Source organism: Polypterus senegalus, chromosome 15 (genome assembly GCF_016835505.1).
Source record: "Polypterus senegalus isolate Bchr_013 chromosome 15, ASM1683550v1, whole genome shotgun sequence".
NCBI classification, from domain to species: domain Eukaryota; kingdom Metazoa; phylum Chordata; class Cladistia; order Polypteriformes; family Polypteridae; genus Polypterus; species Polypterus senegalus.
The window spans coordinates 624174-641576 of record NC_053168.1 but is presented as its reverse complement, the minus strand read 5'-3'; the positions used below and the strand labels follow the sequence as shown (position 1 = coordinate 641576).

Genomic DNA, 17403 nt, shown 5'->3' with positions numbered 1-17403 from the left:
TCATTCTTAGTCTAAATGTATGCCAGCCCGGCTACCCTGATGCTCCTCCTGGACCAGTCGGATGTTCAAGTGTAGCAAATCCCTTTGCTTCATTTCAGTCTTCATCTCTGGCCACCTGTAACCCCCCAGAAAATAAAACTGCTGGTCTTTCATCTCCCACAGAAGTCTCATCTGACCTGGTAAGTTGTGCATGTGCCCGAGTACCGACTGGCTTATCCAGCTTCCATCTCCTTAAACGTCAAAATGTCAAGTACGGCTCACATTTATTCAATAAAGATGATGATGATTTTACAAAAATAACCGTCATCCTAGTAGCTCGATATACACCACTTTGTTTACTCTCTACCACATCTGGAACTGAGGGTCCAACTGCAATCCAAGCCTTCTCTTTCCCCTTTCATCAATTTGGTCGCGGTACGACAAACACGACACGTCACTCGGACGAGGCACACTTCGGTTTGCGCTGTCCAAAACACCCACAATTCCTTTGTTCCTCAGAACTTCCAGCTGAGCCCTCAGTTTTTTTTTTTAGCTCACACACACACACACGTTTGCCCCTACAACTTAAGGCAAACATCAAACCTGCTTGGTTTGGTCGGATCGACTACAGACGAGTCTGAACGAGTCACTGGAGATGTCAACCTACACAAACAGTGGTGTTACAAGCATGTCACGGCTGACCCCGACTTGCTATGTAAAGGAGTCTGTGACTGAATGTCACTGGAAAAGTCGTGTAGTGTGGATTAAGATTAATGGCCTGCTGGCACTGCCTCACTCTGAGCCCCGTTTGGTGACAATGGCACTGAATTTGTCCCAAACAAAAAAGGATCTGAAGACCTAATGTCCAGTAGAGAGTACACTGTGAATACATTTGATGCAGAACAAGCAATTCTGTAAAGCGAACCCTTTGCTCCTGTCCACGTTTGTGTCTATGCAGTTAACTTATTTTTTTATTCATGGCTCCAAAATCAGTACTAAGCCCTACTTTCTCTGCTGTTCTTTTCCCGGTTTTCTGTGGTGGGCATTAGTGCCAACAGCACCACCTGATCAGGACACCGTGCACTTCCTACATTGATGGACTGAAGGCTAGAGGTCCACATGACCAGCATCATCTAATGCTTCAACGTGAGGACTGACTGAGATCATTTACACTCTATGGCCAACAGTACCAGGACGCCTGCCTTTACACACACATGAACTTTAATGTTGGCCCACCCTTTGCAGCTCTAACAGCTTCGACTCTTCTGGGAAGGCTTTCCACGAGGTGTACGAGTGTCTTTATGGGAATTGGAGACCAGGACAGCATTTGTGAGGTCAGGCACTGAGGTTGGACGAGAAGGCCTGACTCGCTCAAATTCATCCCAAAGGTCTTCTGTCGGGTTGAGGTCAGAGCTCTGCGCAGGCCAGTCCAGGTCCCCCATTTCTTTACAGACCTTGCTTTGTGCACTGGTGTGTGTGAGCGGTCATGTTGGAACAGGAAGGGGCCATCCCCAAACTGAAAATGAAAATGGCTTCGTATGCTGAAGCATTAAGAGTTCCTTTCACTGGAACCCCACACCATAATGTCCCCTCCACCAGACTTGGCACAATGCAGTCTGGCGAGTCACGTTCTCCTGGTCAGACTCGTCTGTACTGCTCTCTAGTCCAGTGGCGTTATGGTGGGCTTTACACCACTGCATCTGACGCTCCGCATTGCACTTGGTGATGTCAGGCTTGGCTGCAGCTGCTCGGCCGTGGAGACCCATTCATTCTCTGAAGCTCTCTCTACACTGCACTGTTCTTGAGCTTTTGCTGGTCTGTAGTTATGGACTCTGCAGAAAGTTGGCGACTTCTGCACTTCTGACTTCTCCCCGCTCTGTGATTTGACGTGGCTTACCACTTCGTGGCCGAGTTGCTGTTGTTCCCAATTGCTTCCACTTTCTTATAATACCACCAACGGTTGACTGTAGTGAGGAAGTTTCACGGATGGACTTATTGCACAGGTGGCATCCTCTCACGGTGCCACGCTTGAATTCAACGAACTCCTGAGAGCGGCCCACTCTTTCACAAGTGTCTGTAGAAGCCGTCTGCGGGTCGAGGGGCTCGAGTTTATACACCTGAGGCCATGGAAGTGATCGGAACACCTGAACTCAATGATTTGGAGGATACTTTGGACAGTATAGTGTATGTTAGGTAGGAGGCCCAGTGAGGGCTCAGTGGTCTCGTGGCCTTGGAGCCCCTGCAGAATTTGTTTTTTTCTGTCCTCCTGGTCATCAGACTTTACTTTATTCTTTGTTACTTAGTTTTGCCTAATCTTATTTTCATGTTTTGAACTTCATCATTTATATGAAAACGTGTTCTAGAAATAAAATGGTGGGTGTGTTGAGCAGATTTAGGAAAGCCCATTGTAAAGAGGCTTTGTAAGGATCAAACGAGAAGGACTTCATCCTGCCGACACCCCAAATGTACCACAAAAGAAAATAAAATTACAGAAAATGTAAATGAAAAGCACTTGGGAGTAACTGATGGGGCCAAACAGCTGCACTCGCAAAAACTGTAGCAAGAGCCGTCGACGAAAGGAGGAAAACTCGGCTTGGAAGCGGCTCCTTTGTGGAGGACATTCACCGGAAGTCGATCAACTCGGCCATTCGGTCACACGAGAGCCCAATTCACGTCTCATGTGCGCGGGTGACAGGCCACCCTGAAAATACGAGAGAAGAGGAAACTAAACAGCACGCCAGCTTGAACCGGAGGTGTGCGAAAATCCTCATCTCAAACAGCGAATATGAGAGGCGGAAATCGGTGCCAGAACAAGTCTCCATACAGTGGGGGGGGCATTGGCACTGGGGCATCACACCCTAGGCAAAGGCCAGGAGAGGAACACCTTGAAACTGTTAAGACGTTTCAATGAACCCAGACCTGCTGGAATACCTGGTATGGTGGGGTCTCCGTTGAGGGGACTCGGCCTGTGACCGCGAGTGAACTGCCACACCTGCCCACCCCGTAGAGTGATGATGGAAAGGACTCCAGCGAGTCACTCTGCATAACTGAGTCAGCTAAATGAGCAAACGCAAGTCTTTTCAACTTTACGCATCCCTGGAGACGAGCCTGCTGTGCCTTAAAGGAGCTGGCAGCCTGGCACGACTCCAACAGAAAAGTACACCGCGAGAATGAAACGAGCCTCATGAACCACAGACGCAACACAATCAGGTTACCTTTTTTTTTGTCTCTATGCCAATAATCTTTACGGACAATTTAGCAGAATTGTCTCGGTGACGGATAAAGCCAGGCCACGGACATCGTCGTCAATGAGCGTCGTTCTCTCTCGTGTCTGACTTGTACAGCTCCTTCTCGTGTGTGCTGTCTAAATGTCCTCCAAGATGCTTGCTTCCCAGTGCCCCCTGGGTCTGCTCTGGCAGCGTTTGCTAGATCTGTCCTACGACTCCGCTTGTTATGTGCTACACTACACTGAAACCTGAGCCTTGCTTTGCCACCTTGTATGCCACAGAAGGCGCTGCCTTTCATATTGTACACCAATGACTGCAAGTTCACTTAACCCTTTAAAACTTCACCTCACTGTTTTGGGCCCACTGACGGGGATTTCAAAAAAGCGCATGAAACCATCCACTGCTACAATTAAGGTTCCGTGTTTTGCCCTTAAAATGCCATGCTGCAAACCCCTCAAAGATGGCTGAATCACCTGCCCCTAAAGCCTTTTCTGAAAATCCTAATTCAATTGCGTACAATTTGACTGACAGACCAACTACTTGAGCTTTCAAACGACACCAAAGTCCACTTGCTGTACGTCTCAGTTTCTCTTTCTGTAAGGATGTTTGAGAGTCATGTGACTATTGCGGTTCTAATTCGGACTCTCGGTGTAATTTCCTTACCAACTGCACATGCCTTTCACGTTGGCTTGTCAATGGCGGATTTGTACGCTTTGGCTACTTATTCTACAAAATCGCGGCTTTCTTGTGCCGTTTCTAAACAGTCCAATTAGACTTGCAGCATTACAATTATTTTTGTTTCTGGATATTCCTGACCCTGTGTGGTCTTTGTAAGTTTAGTCCAACAGCTATGGAACGAGGGGAGCAAACTCAAAACAGAAAGGAAGAAATAGAGAATTAAAGACAATGACAACAGAAGGTTATGTAGGAATGGCAAACAGAGAGAGAGAGTTCAATAAACAAGGGGCTCAGATTACCGCGGGATGCCCCCCTGGACTGAGCTGCTTCACAAGCGTTCCATTCCTTGAAAAGTGCCTTGCAAGTCTCAAACAGCCATTTCAGGGTCCCGCAGCTGGGGCTCAGGGGGCATGACGCCACTGGCACGGCGTCACACACGCTTCACAGGAACTCCAATGGAAACCTGGTGGCTTGTACTCCAAACACTTTTCTCTAAGAATCTGTAAGAATCTCTTTGTCCTGATGTTTCAAATTCCAATGACGCCACCGTGCCAGACTAGGGCCCTGATAAAAAAGAGCGGGTGCTTCTGAGGACCTCGCAGTGTCACGCCGTCAGAATTACTTGGGACACCCCTTTCAAGAATATTTCAGGTCCTGAAGCACACAAGCAGATCCCTTTTCTTCATTTTCTGTACATCACCCAAGTGCACGCCTGCTCAGCTGACTCAAAGCGGACCCTACAGAGGCCCAATTGAGCCAAACGGCGCTTACTAGTTACTAATCCGAGACCCCATCTGTCCACACTAAGTAAAATGTGCTCGTTTAAAACCGCAGACATTCCATTCCATTTTTGCCTTTCATTCACCCTACACCAGTGAGAGTCACAGAGGGGCGATTACAAAGATTTCGGAAAACGCCAACTCCGATGCACTATGCTGGGCTCGTACTTACTGGACCCCATGCCCTAACTGGTCACCCTTCACGGAAAAAGAAAAACATTCTGCCATAGCGGCCATGGAACAGTTGCTTTCCATGACGCTTCTTGTACTGCTTACCTGTACACATCTAAATGGCATTTTGTGCCACTGTCAGAAATTGGGCTCAAGCGACTCGTCCCGCTCCACGAGAGTCGCCAGTTGTATGAGCTCAAACTGCAGAGGCTCATTGGGTTTGAACTGACCTGCCATGACGTGGGTGCTCAGATTATATGTGAACGATGCACGCTCACTGCAGTCAGTGACTTTAAGGAAACGTGATGGCGACATCAGAAACTTGCCGCGTTACAAAACAGACGAATGAAATGTCTGACATGACAAAAATTCTTCTGATTGTGCAACTGGCCCGTTGTGAGATACAATCAGGCAACGCAGCCCCTCTCATACCGCACACAAAATGGACGGTGAACCTGAAAGTCAGGCTGACTCAAAATCAGGCTTAAAAGTTACGTCAGACTCGCACAGCGTTTGCCAGGCTACAGACGTCTATTGTCTACACTGCGTGCGTGGCCAATGTTGGCAGACGGTCAGTCACGTCAGATGGGTTTTCAGTCACTTTAGTTTGGACAAAAATACTTTTATCAATGATGTGAAAATGCTGGGGTGGACACGGATCACTTTCATTTATAAAACACAGGCTATAATAGCAAATGCAGTAGTAGTGTGGACACACAGCCTGAAGTACCCGGCAGAAAGGAAAACGACTGGCAGAGGGAAGATAAGGCCGGCTAGAGAAAACCAAAAAAGCCAACAGCCCAGACACCATCAACTACTGTGAGGGCTTCAACGAGTGTCACAATGATCACCACATTGGGTGACTGAACATCCAGGTGCCACTTGAAGGACAACTGACAGAAGATTTAAAACGATATATATATAAATAAATAAATCATCTACACAAGATAAATACGTAAAAACGATTTTGCATTTCTTAGAAATCAGGCATTCAGACAGAGGGAATTCACTGAGAGTACCTGCAGCCGCCATGTGCTCACTTGTCCTTATAGGCTGGAATCCAACAAATGGGATCTGCATGGAGAGGACGAGTCCAACAATGTAGAAGGTGCTGTAAGCTGTAGGGGGGGAAAAAAAAGAAAAACGTGAGATGAAAGAACAGATTTACAAAGCATACAAAGACGGCACTCCGCTGAATGATCAGCTCTCTGCACCGATTCTGCTCAAAGGACAAGTTGAAGTTCTCTCTTCACAAACCTGGGGTGTGCTCAATGCACTTGCCACCCAAAGCTGGGTTTTAAAGTTCATCGCTTTCTATAAATGTAAAAAATGATCTTTCTCACTCGAGCATTTGATGATGTAGTCAAGTCTATGGGGCACGGAGGAAAAGTCTTCTCAGGTGTGCCCACTCTTGGCCTGGTCTTAGATCTCCACTGTCTCATAGTTTCTGTAGGTCCTCACCTTCCTCTTGTCCAAGTTCTGCTGCAGATGCTGGCCAACTACCCCGTAGCCCCAGAGTGGCTCAATGATAATGGAGATCAGAGCGCTGTAGGCCAATCTGTCTGGCACAGGACTCCATGTTCCTCTTTCATGGATTGTGGGCTCATTGTCAAGCTGCAGAATGAAGTGCCAACCCATCAGATGCCTCCCGAATGATACGGCATGAGGGCCAAGAATCTGTGTGGACCTCTCAGCAGTGAGGGGTCATCAAACCACCAATTCAGTGTGCAGATACGCCTCTCCAAACCGGTGCTTGACTGACGCCTGCAGACATTCATTCATGAGTTGATCTCCAGCCCTTCAGCTGACACGCTACCTAAACTTACAACACTTCTGTGAAGACCACTTCTCCAAGCCATTGACAGATGCCCCGGGGTCCTGGTGCTTTCTGCTAGATCTGTACTGATGGTGGTGCTGGACGTCTCCCGATGTTGATGGCAAGTAAACTTGATGTAGTTCTGGTTTGCTGTCACCAACCACGGAGTTTCTGACCCTCAAATTTGAACGTCTATGGCTCTGGAAACGCCAGTCTGTCTGGGGAGACCTCGATGATGCAGGATGAGCTCCCTTGAGCCCTCACAGTGTAAACCCCCAGGTCTAAATCAACCGTACCTTTTGGTTGTGGTCGTCCCTGCCCAGCGCTATTCCACTAAATGACTGTTTCAGGTCATCACTTTGGTTCAAGCTACACGTGACGTCACTGATTGATTATTAGCATCGTCATCAGGCACTGAGCCGCACACCTACACACAGCTCACGTTTCTGAACCGGACTCGAAGTGCTCAGTTACTATGGGAGTTTCACTCTTTAAGGACGTTCAAATATCCCTTTGTACTGCTTTATATTTGACAAAAGGAACGTCTGGACTTTAAAATCTGCTCCTGTCTGTTGACGCACTAATCATCATGAAGCACCAAAGACCTTCAGCATTACATACAGCGTGCAAAACACCCCGCTGTGATTAGGGGGTCTTGTTAGTATTCGGTGTTGGCCGAACATTGAAATCTTACACCGCTGCTGCAGCGGCAAAGGAGAACACCAGGAGTTAGGATACGCAGCTCTGAAACCGACCAATCACATCACACTGAGATGCATAAGCCACACCTCCGCGTACTTCTGACTCCTTTTAAGAACCGGACAATATGGCGCCCGGCGAGTGGAGGTGTGAAGTGATTTTCATGTGCTTTGTGCCACTGAAGCCCTGCTTTACAATACTCCGTTCAGTTCCAATTCAACGTGCTGTCATGATACCTTCTCCAATACAACGTAAAGTTTAAGGCAGAAAATACAAAAGTGATAAACAACAGTAAACACACAGCGGCTTTGAATTAGACATCAAAAGTATCAGAGAGTACAGAAACACTGCAGGATGGTCAGCTCCACTGACACCAAAGTCCAGGGGCTTCCATTCTCTGTCAGACGTCAAGGGGCTACACATAAAAGTGGGAAAAAGTGAAGATGAAGAAGTCGTTTAATAGCAAAGGGGTATAAACAGAGGGCTGCACTCAACCCAAGACAATGTAAAGAGCTTTCTTAGGGCGTCACTCATCATAATCCTTCTGTAGGGATGATAGGGGGGCTGCAGTTAAGACCCTCATATTGTAGGGCCTTGGGGTCACCCAGACAGTGATTCACCAACTGAGTATGGTCTCCATTGTGGGTAGATGCAGGCTGGCTTTGCTTCTCCTTCCCAAAGACAGAAGGTGCCGTTGAGCCATCTTAACAGGGACTTCGGAATGTCTTAGTAAAATGGACCCCCAAGACCTTATGGCTACTCACCTTTACCAAACCAAGGCCAGCTCGAGTCCCCAGGCCCTACTGTCCACATCACTGCCACTAAAGGTGGTGCTGCAGTCATTTTATATAAAATTGTCTGAAATCACAATTCTACGGTCAAATGTCACAAGCCGATTTCCAGCCCCCTTTGCCTCTGTGGTGGTACTGAGAGTGTCACTGACCACACAGAGAGGGCACGTCCCAAAAGTTAACCACCAGTCGATTCGGTCTTTTGATATCCTGTAGGCCAGCTATGCACCTTATCTGCTGAAGCAGTGCGTCCCAAGGCTGCCCGTCTTAGCGCCTTTAAGTTAGAAACCTCTGCCTATTGAACTGGCGGCCTGTCCAAATAAAACAAACCCACCCACGACCCTGGGCCTGCCTTTGACAGTTTGAGGCTCTCTCAGTAGGAGCCTCGTGATCATCTGCTGTCATCACTTGCCATTGTGATCTTGGTGACGTTTTCAGTGCTGACATCGGACTCTGGAATGGTCTGAAATTGTGTTGGTGGCCCGACAGCCTGTGTGATGGGGGTCCTTACACATATTTTATATATAAATCAAATGCACTTTTGGGTGAATATTGTGTGCGATGGAATTTATTAATTTATTTCTAAAGCACTTTAAAAACAACATCACGGCGGACCAAAGTGCTGTACAATAAAAACCCAACGTATCAGACACACAAAACCAAAGGGTAAATGAAACACAAACACAGAAGAACGGAGGAGATTCTTAATAAAAAAATATACAGATAGCCAGCGTATCATACTGGGTTCAAAGCCAGAGAGTAAAAATGTGCTTTTAAAAAGGATTTAAAGGCAGCGAGCGAAGGAGCCGGCCTAACGTGCAACGGCAAATCGTTCCAGAGTTCTGAAAAAGCTCGATCACCTCGGAGTTTGCATCGTGCCTTGGGAACACGTCAAAGCATGTGGTCTGCTGACCTGAGAGAACGAGACAGATGGTACATAAGGGGGCAGCAGTTCTGACAAATAGAGGGGCACAACCATTAAAGGATGTCAAAACAAATACAAGCATCTTAAAATGAATTCAAAAACTGGAACTGGAAGCCAAAATCAGGGTGACATGCTCATGCTTTCTTGTGCCAGTTAAAAATGGAGCAGCAGCGTTTTGTGCCAGCTGTAGGTGAGCAGTGGAGGCCTGGCTAATTCCAAAAAGAAGTGCATTGCAGTCATCCAGGCGAGATGTTATAAAAGCAGGTATCACGGTTTCAAGGTTGCGCTTTGACAAGACCGGTTTGAGTTTTGACAGCCGCCTCAAATGGAAAAAGCGAGATTTTACCACTGCGTTCACATGGCTATCAAGTTTTAAAGTGAGATCCGTTTTCACACCTAAATTTGTGATCATGGATTTCTCAAATTGAGCCACAGTGGAAAGAAAGGTCGATGCAGGGGGTTCCACTGGTGCTATTGGGTCTAAATAGCTGTTTTGTTCTCATTAAAATTTAGAACATTTAATGCCATCCAACTCCTTATGTCAATACTGGGCAGAACGCAGACCTTGGCGCTTGAGGAGGAAATAGACCTGACAATCATCTGCATAAAGATGAAAGAAAATACTGTGTCTCTGAAAAATCAGGTCTTCAATCAAGTCAAACACACAATGCCATGAAGGATTATGCAGCCTTTTGGTTTGTAGACCCCAGCAGTGCCACCTAGCACAGTATGGTGCAATAAGCCTGTGGCCTACACTGTGCCAGGACAGCAGGTCAGAGAAGGGGGTCTCATGTTTTTGGGTCACCCTCCATTTTGACAGCAGCTCTATAATAAGTATACATGAACATCTCCTCAAGTCTAACATTATAAATCGCAGCTCCTTCATTCCCCCTACAATGATAAAATAATAGAATTTGGTGTAAAGAGTCACCTGCGTGGTGCAGTGTAGTGGATAATCATGACTTTTAAATGAAGCAGACATGTGGCGCTCGGCATCAGATTTTTCCTGGAAAGCACACGAGACGGTTGCCAGTCGTCACCAAGCTAAAGGCATGCAGGCAGGCAGGCTTAAGCCTCAGCCTGGAGTTACCGTGACAGGCCGTACTCCCCAGAGCTTTAGAAAGAGCTGACTAAGCCATCCTGAGCACTTGTGCGCAGGGCACAGAAGGCAGCCTGGGTAACCATGGCGATCTCCGAAGGCGGAGGAATCATTCTTGCCCAGCTGTTTAAATGCACTTCACTCCGAGCCGGCTGCCAAGCTGCAGCATCTTCTTGTCCTTGACTGTGATCCAGAATGTTCTATCTGCCCCTAAATAATGACGCCAACTTTGCTACCAGCCAATTTGTTCAAAGCAGATTGGCCTGGCTTCACTACCTGCAAGGTCACTCACAGTGCTGCCAGTTAATGCTATGGAGGCGCCGACTGCACAACGGTGGACGCTCTATGCCAATTGCCAGGAGCACAGGGGACTTTGACTCACCCAAGAGAAGAAAATCTGTGTGAATGACAAAAGGCTAAGCAAGGTGAGGAAGCTCCTCCTGAGCAAACATTACCATGCCTACTAAGTACCTTGGCACGGAGCAAACTATTAAAAGTGCTGTTAGGATGGAAAACCTGACAGATGACCAGAAGAGAGGCTTAAGTGTCCCTCTTGAGGGTCCCAACACATAGCATGACAAGCACATCAGCTCCATACCTTGAACTTAGGGCGGGGTCCACTATAAATAAGTTAAAAACAGGGATTATTGTCATCATGTCACCATGCGCTGAACCCAGAGGGTGGGTGGCGGCCCTGAGAGGACTACAAGCAGTGCCATTACAGTGCACACTCTGCTACTGCGGCACATCTCAAAAGGCAAGCTGGGTAGAGCCAGAGGAGGGAGCAGATAAAGAGCTACTGGTGGGCCGTGGTGGGTCACCTGAAACCAAAATAATAAAACTTAATGTTTCCAAAACCACACGTGTCAAACTGTCAGTCAGTAGCATTCCAAAACAAGGCTAACTGTAGCCATCTATAGACTGCGTGTGGACCGTGGAATGAAGAGAGCGGGCACCCAACGGCACAGACCGAATTCTTAGATTTCGATGACCTGAGCCCCTTGTTGTCTGGAGTGCGTGCCCCTCTTCAGCTGCGTAAACTGAGCCCCTCTGCATACATACCAGGCCCTTTAATACTCTTCATTTTTTCTGGTTTGGGCTCCCCATGCCATCCTTGACAAGATGCTACCCATATCACCAGTATTTAAGACCACCACAGTGTTAGATGGAGGGGCTTTATCGTTACAAGCTTAAGAAATTTAGACAGAAGTTTGTTGCGTGTGCCTTGACCAAAAGCATGTATAGGACATTGAGCTGCGTGTTTCAAGTGTGTCACAGGATAACTTAAGGGACCCCTCAAAATGTCCAAAGGGGACCAGGATGTGGATTTGTAGCCATACTGCTCACTAGAAGATGGCTGTGTAATGCTCTTAAAGTTAGACAACTAAAATATTTATATCCTTCTAAAAACAAACTATTTATACCAAATGAAAATACAAATCATACTTATTAAGACTTAAAGCGTTCAAAATATCCATAACAGATGAAAGGAAAAAAAAAAACTCAGATCTGAGTGGCAGTTCTCTGGGCCAGAGGTCAGAGGTGAATGGCCAGACTGGTCTGAGCTGATATGAAGGCAACAGGAACTCAAATATGCACTCGTTATAAGTGAGGTGTGCAGAAGAGCAGCTCTGAACATACAACACGTCAGACCCTGAAGCAGATGGGGGGCTACAGCAGCAGACCACTCCGGGCGACACTCCAGTCAGCTAAGAACAGGCAACTATTGGACAACAGAAGATTGGAAAAATGTTGCCTGGTCTGACGAGACTCGATTTCTGTTGAGACTTTCAGATGGTGGGGTCAACATCATGAGAGCTTGGATCCATCCGGCCTTGTATCAGTGGTTCAGGCTGCTGCTGCTGCTGGTGGTGGTGGTGGTTGTGTCAGTGTGGACGATATGTTCTTGGCACACTTTGGCTCCCTCAGTACCAATTGAGCAGCATTTAAATGCTGCCGCCGCCTACCAGAGTATTGTTGCTGACCACAGTGCGCCCATCTTCTGACGGCTCCTTCCAGCAGGGTAAAGTGCCATGTCACAAAGCTCATATCATCTCAAACTGGATTCATCATGGATGTGCAGCAAGGTCCAACCCGACACTAGCAAGGTGCACCTAATAAATTGGCCGGTGAGTCCATAGGAAATGGAGCTTGGTTACACATTCATGTTGGGAGCAAACGTGTGGAATGGGAGGCCTGGTGATTTTCCCTCTCGGCTGCCACCCTGGCCTTGGTCATATTCGACCTACAAAAGCCAGAGATTGCTGCTTCTTTATTAACGGATCACAATTTAAAACATGCAGCAATGGGTGAGATGTCCTGAAACATGGCACAGACGAATAAAAGCTCAAGTCAATTGACAACAATTTGATACAGCACCTAACCGAACTTCGAAAATGCCCATAACTATATACACATTATAGGTGGTAAGAGAGACGTGTGGCTACTCACCGATGTACACTCTGCGGCTGTACCTCTGCATGAGCAGCAGCACAAAAACGTGCAGAGGAATGAGATTGATGATGAAGACATAGCCTCCCCACGCAGAAACCTGGCAAAAGTAAAGAGGAAAGAATGTCAGCGATGAGGAGGAATCAGCACACCTGGATTATCACAAATTTGCAGAATACACTGAATGTCAGCAAAATCATTAAAGATGGACACCAGGCTGGTGTTTAAAGGGACACTCCACCTAAAAGGCAGTTTATGTAACTTGGCACTGGTGGCCGAAAGAAAAACAACTTTCAACCTCGAGAGAAAAAGGGTTTATGCCATATGAGACACCAATAGTGACAACTTCTGTACAACAGCAAATGATGTGAAAAACATCCACTTGGGGACACTCGCCTTACTCATGTCCCATAATTCACACGTCTGTTATCCAGTCATATGCTCAAAATGTACATAACGCGTGCTTTTTGGGTTAAAATACTCCGAAATACGTAGTTACTTCCAGAACAATAAGCACACATCACAAGTACAAAATTAAAGCCTCATGGGATTAACAGTCTGAACTGAAAACAGGGCTCTGGACCAATGAATGAAGGGCAGAGGCGGGTCACTAATTCATTATTAGCAGTTAACACCAACGATACAAAGTATTTTCTCTCCGATTAAGTGGCCAAGTGGTACAGTAGATGTTCTTGGGGTCTGCAACTTTGCTTGTCAATCCCAATCCAATTCACTTTTGCAGCGCTGGGCTGAGTTGTCAGTTTCAGTCAATCTTCTTACATTCCTACTCCTTTGTAGCACAATTCTGATACCAAAGCAAAACGTGGGCAACTTAATTATTGAGCCGCACCAAGTGCTGCCTGGAAATTCTAGTTACAAAGCTGCCAGACTCCGAGTCAGCAGGTGGCAGACACATTACTGATCTTCACTCGGACCAGCATGCCCTGCTGCCGCGCTTCACTCATTTCACTGTGGTGCATCTCTCCATGTCAGTACCCACTCTCACTTATTAGAAGGAGAGCTAATCGTTAAACGATGAACATTCTCCCCTCTGCTGTACTTATGGACTGAGAACGAGGAACTTCTCAAACACACACAGGTCAGGTCTAGAGAGCGCTCTCCAGAACTTCCAAGACTACGGCCACAGATTCGGATTTTTTTTTCACACACCACACGCTACCCACATTTTTAGGGGGCTGCTCAAACTTCTAGTCCCACTGTAGCTGAACTGAGCCCTGTGGATGCGGCGCTGCCAGCAGACGTTCTTAAAGCAGCAGCCATGTCCTCTCCTTGGGAGCCACCGACGCAGAGGCCTGTGTGCAGGGAAGAGCATTTGGTTTTTTAGGGTTTCTTTTTCTGAGACACACCATCAGCGACTCTTGGACCGGACAACAATAATGACCGGCTCATTAAAAATCATAGCCATGAAATATGCAAACCTGTCACTCACCTCGTGACCTCCCCTGACAGAAACACAGCGAAAGCAGCATATGTTCAACACTCAGCTATGATGGAGAGCAGCGATGCACAGCAAGAATCCAAACACTGCCTGAAGCGTCGGCTCTTGGGTGAGAAGTTTCTAATTTGCGCAAACTGGAAAGGCCGGACAACCACCTGGGGAGCTGCTGTAAAGTGTAAATTAGAAGCGGGTGGGCTGCACCGGGGATCCGACAAGCAGCGTAGGAAAAGCAGCCTTCCGGCTGGCCGGCCTCCCCGTTAAGCTTTTAATCTTATAGCCACATCAGCCAGCGAGGAGGGTTCTTCCAAATTCAAAGCTCCACGCTAAATATGCAGCATGCCAAGGGCAGTAGGTGGGCATTGCAGCGTCCAGGCCTGAAGCCGATCACATTACTCTGAGGCGCACTGTGACCAAGCAGTCCATTTTGCAGGTTTGTCAGTTTACTTTCACGTGGAGCTCCACCATTCTTTACGTCAACGGTCTGGAAAGCCCCTTGGCTTGTACTACACGTGTAATGCAGTGTGGGATTTGGAATCCGTGTGAATGAGCCACCTAAGGAGAGGGCAGCAGCAACCAGGGGGCATCGAGATTTCAGCAACTCCATTCCATAGATGAGACCTGCCGTCCGTATAAAATTCATAGTTTTGAGACGTAAATCTGACACGGCCTTTAGGCAACACGACGACACGCTATTTGAGTCTAAAGCAAATGTTATTTTCACAGTTTAATGTATAAAGAACAGAGAACATCGGTGTTCTGACCACCTGTTAGAAAACTGAGGCAAGACGCAACATTCGAGGGTTTACTTAATGGCTTGGACGCTTGGAGCAGGTTTAGATTAGTTTAGTTTTTCTGCATATGTTTTTATAACAATGAGTCATATTCAAAAATCACAGTAATGACCTGAAGAAGTTCTGGTAAATCAAAACGATTCCCAGACTGACGACATTTTAAACCTTGACCGTCGCTGACAATTTGCATTCTTAAACATTTCCAGTAAATCCCCACTATCCGCTATAATAAAAGCGTAACTCGTTTTGAGCCACTCGTGGTCTAATCAGGTCCTTTTGTAGACAAGGACCCCGCTGCAGATGGGGCAGGAATGGGCATCAGGGGTTGTACTCGCAGTCATACATAAATCGCACACCAACAAAATGTGAGATTGACTAACAGGTCAGTGATGCCCTTAGATGCCCGGGTGCATCTACCTTGGCCTGAGAGGTGGGGGTACGCTGTTGAACCCTACTGTGTGAAGGGGACTGGGCCTTGCAGTTGAATGAGGAATTCCCAGTCAGTGCAGATCATAAGCTGGCACTGATTTAAGTCACGACCCTGGGTACACACCACCCGTCGCTACTACTGACCGGACGGGCTTGCCGATGTCCTCAGATGCGCCCCTGGCCTAGCGCCTAGAAGACAATCAAACATGCCTACAGAGGAAGTTAAAAGGTATAACAAGGTTTCTGTTGGTGAACCAGTGGATGGATCATTGAGCCTTAATGGGCGCAGAGCAGAGGGTCAACACGTATGCACAGCCCCGTCTCCCACCGGGATCTCACCACAAAATAAGCAGGAATGCCTATCTGGATTGTGATCCAACTAAAAATCTGCGTACCTTTTGTAAACGCGGTTGAATTGAAGATTTGTATGTACGTGTGTTCAAATATAATGCAAAGCGCTCCTAGTGTCGGTCACCATGTCCGTCTGCCCCACTTCCCACTGGACCCATCTGTTTGAAATTGTGCACACTTATCCCTCAAGGAAATCTGATCAAAGTTCAATTTTAATTCAGCAGGGCCGCTAAACAGCCAACTGGATGGCAGACTAATGTCACATGATTTGGAGAGCACCACATCCATCCAGGAGTTACAGCAATACTTCACCCAGAAGTGACATTTACTTATTTATTTGTAATGTTACTTACCCCAGATAGCTTTTAGTGGATACTTCCTGAATCTCCACACTCAATGTGAACAAGAAGATCCGCCAGTCCCCCTTATTTATTGGTGAAGAAACCTGTCTTTAAACACTAGAATTACCAGAGTCTACGAAAAAACTCGTAGATCCGGCCCACCTTAAATCCGTTCACACCTTTCCGCCAGCGTCCTTTGTCGTGTAAATGTGCCGATAAAGATGATCTGCAAGCAGCCGGCTATTCCATCCCCCCACAAACTTAGAACCTACACAAACTTCTCCCAGCTCATGCCTTGATTGATTATCTGGGAGTGAAGTGGAGTTTTAGAGTGGAAATAATAGATCATTATTTGGAACACACGCATTTCATGTGTGTTCTGTTTCTACAGTAATCTGTGTAAACACATTGTTAAAAACAGAAACTTTTTCATATTTTAGTAATAAATGTTACAAAATGTAGGCATAAACTATAGAATGTGTGAAGCATGAAGTCCAAAGATCAAATAAACACTTTCACAAAAGGTTCAAGAGTACAACAGCAGCTTCCGTGGCTTAGCGGTAAGATTTGCTGACTCAGAGTGCAGCAGGCTTGCCGTTCCTCCGAGACCCAAGTTCGAATCCCGGTTGGGTATAAAGTGTTTTTTCTTTTTAACCTCAAACGGACATAAAATGTATAAATTGGTATGCACTGTCAGTTAATGAGATCATTATATTTTCATGTGGGATGCTCCTATTCAAATATTTTTTAACAATTGACACTGCAATTAACATGAACAAGTGTCCTTATAACAGTTATTTTTAAGATCCATAACACACAGACAGACAGACAGGCGGGCAGAGAAGTCACTAGATATAAAAAATAAACAGGGAAGGCACATGTACTGAAAGAAAAAAAAAAAAAACCAACAACATGTGCGCCGATCCTGCTGCACTGAATAAGCTGGCGCGCTCGAACACCCGCCACTCTGACTAAGTAACAGCGCAGGTACAGACGCTAAACCAAATGTAATCAAGAGCCCCGGTTCGATCCTCACTCACTCCTGTGTTTGCCGTTTTCAGTAGTGAGCTGCTCTTTGTGTTAATATTATACAGTACACACATACACTTGGTTTAGCGTCTGTACCTGCGCTGTTACTTAGTCAGAGTGGGGGGGTGTTCGAGCGCGCCAGCTTATTCAGTGCAGCAGGATCAGCGCACATGTTGTTGGTTTTTTATTTCTTTCAGTACATGTGCCTTCCCTGTTTATTCATATATCTAGTGACTTCTCTGCCCGCCTGTCTGTCTGTCTGTCTCTGTCTCTCTATTACGCAGTGCTCTGTCCGTCTGTCTGTGTGTTATGGATCTTAAAAATAACAGTTACAAGGACACAACTGACAGTGCATACCAGTTTATAAATTTTATGTCTGTTTCAGGTT

The 17403-nt window shown here is 46.6% G+C and overlaps 1 protein-coding gene across 1 annotated transcript in view; it reads right to left on the bottom strand.

Annotated features, from left to right (window-relative positions):
- The window catches only part of stt3b (STT3 oligosaccharyltransferase complex catalytic subunit B), a 95321-nt gene that overhangs the window by 29836 nt on the left and 48082 nt on the right, over positions 1–17403 (bottom strand). The window contains exons 5-6 of the mRNA XM_039737171.1: positions 12616–12715; positions 5854–5952 (exon numbers count right to left, since the gene is read on the bottom strand). Coding sequence (XP_039593105.1) covers positions 5854–5952; positions 12616–12715 — 199 coding nt within the window. The remainder of the gene's footprint in view (positions 1–5853; positions 5953–12615; positions 12716–17403) is intronic.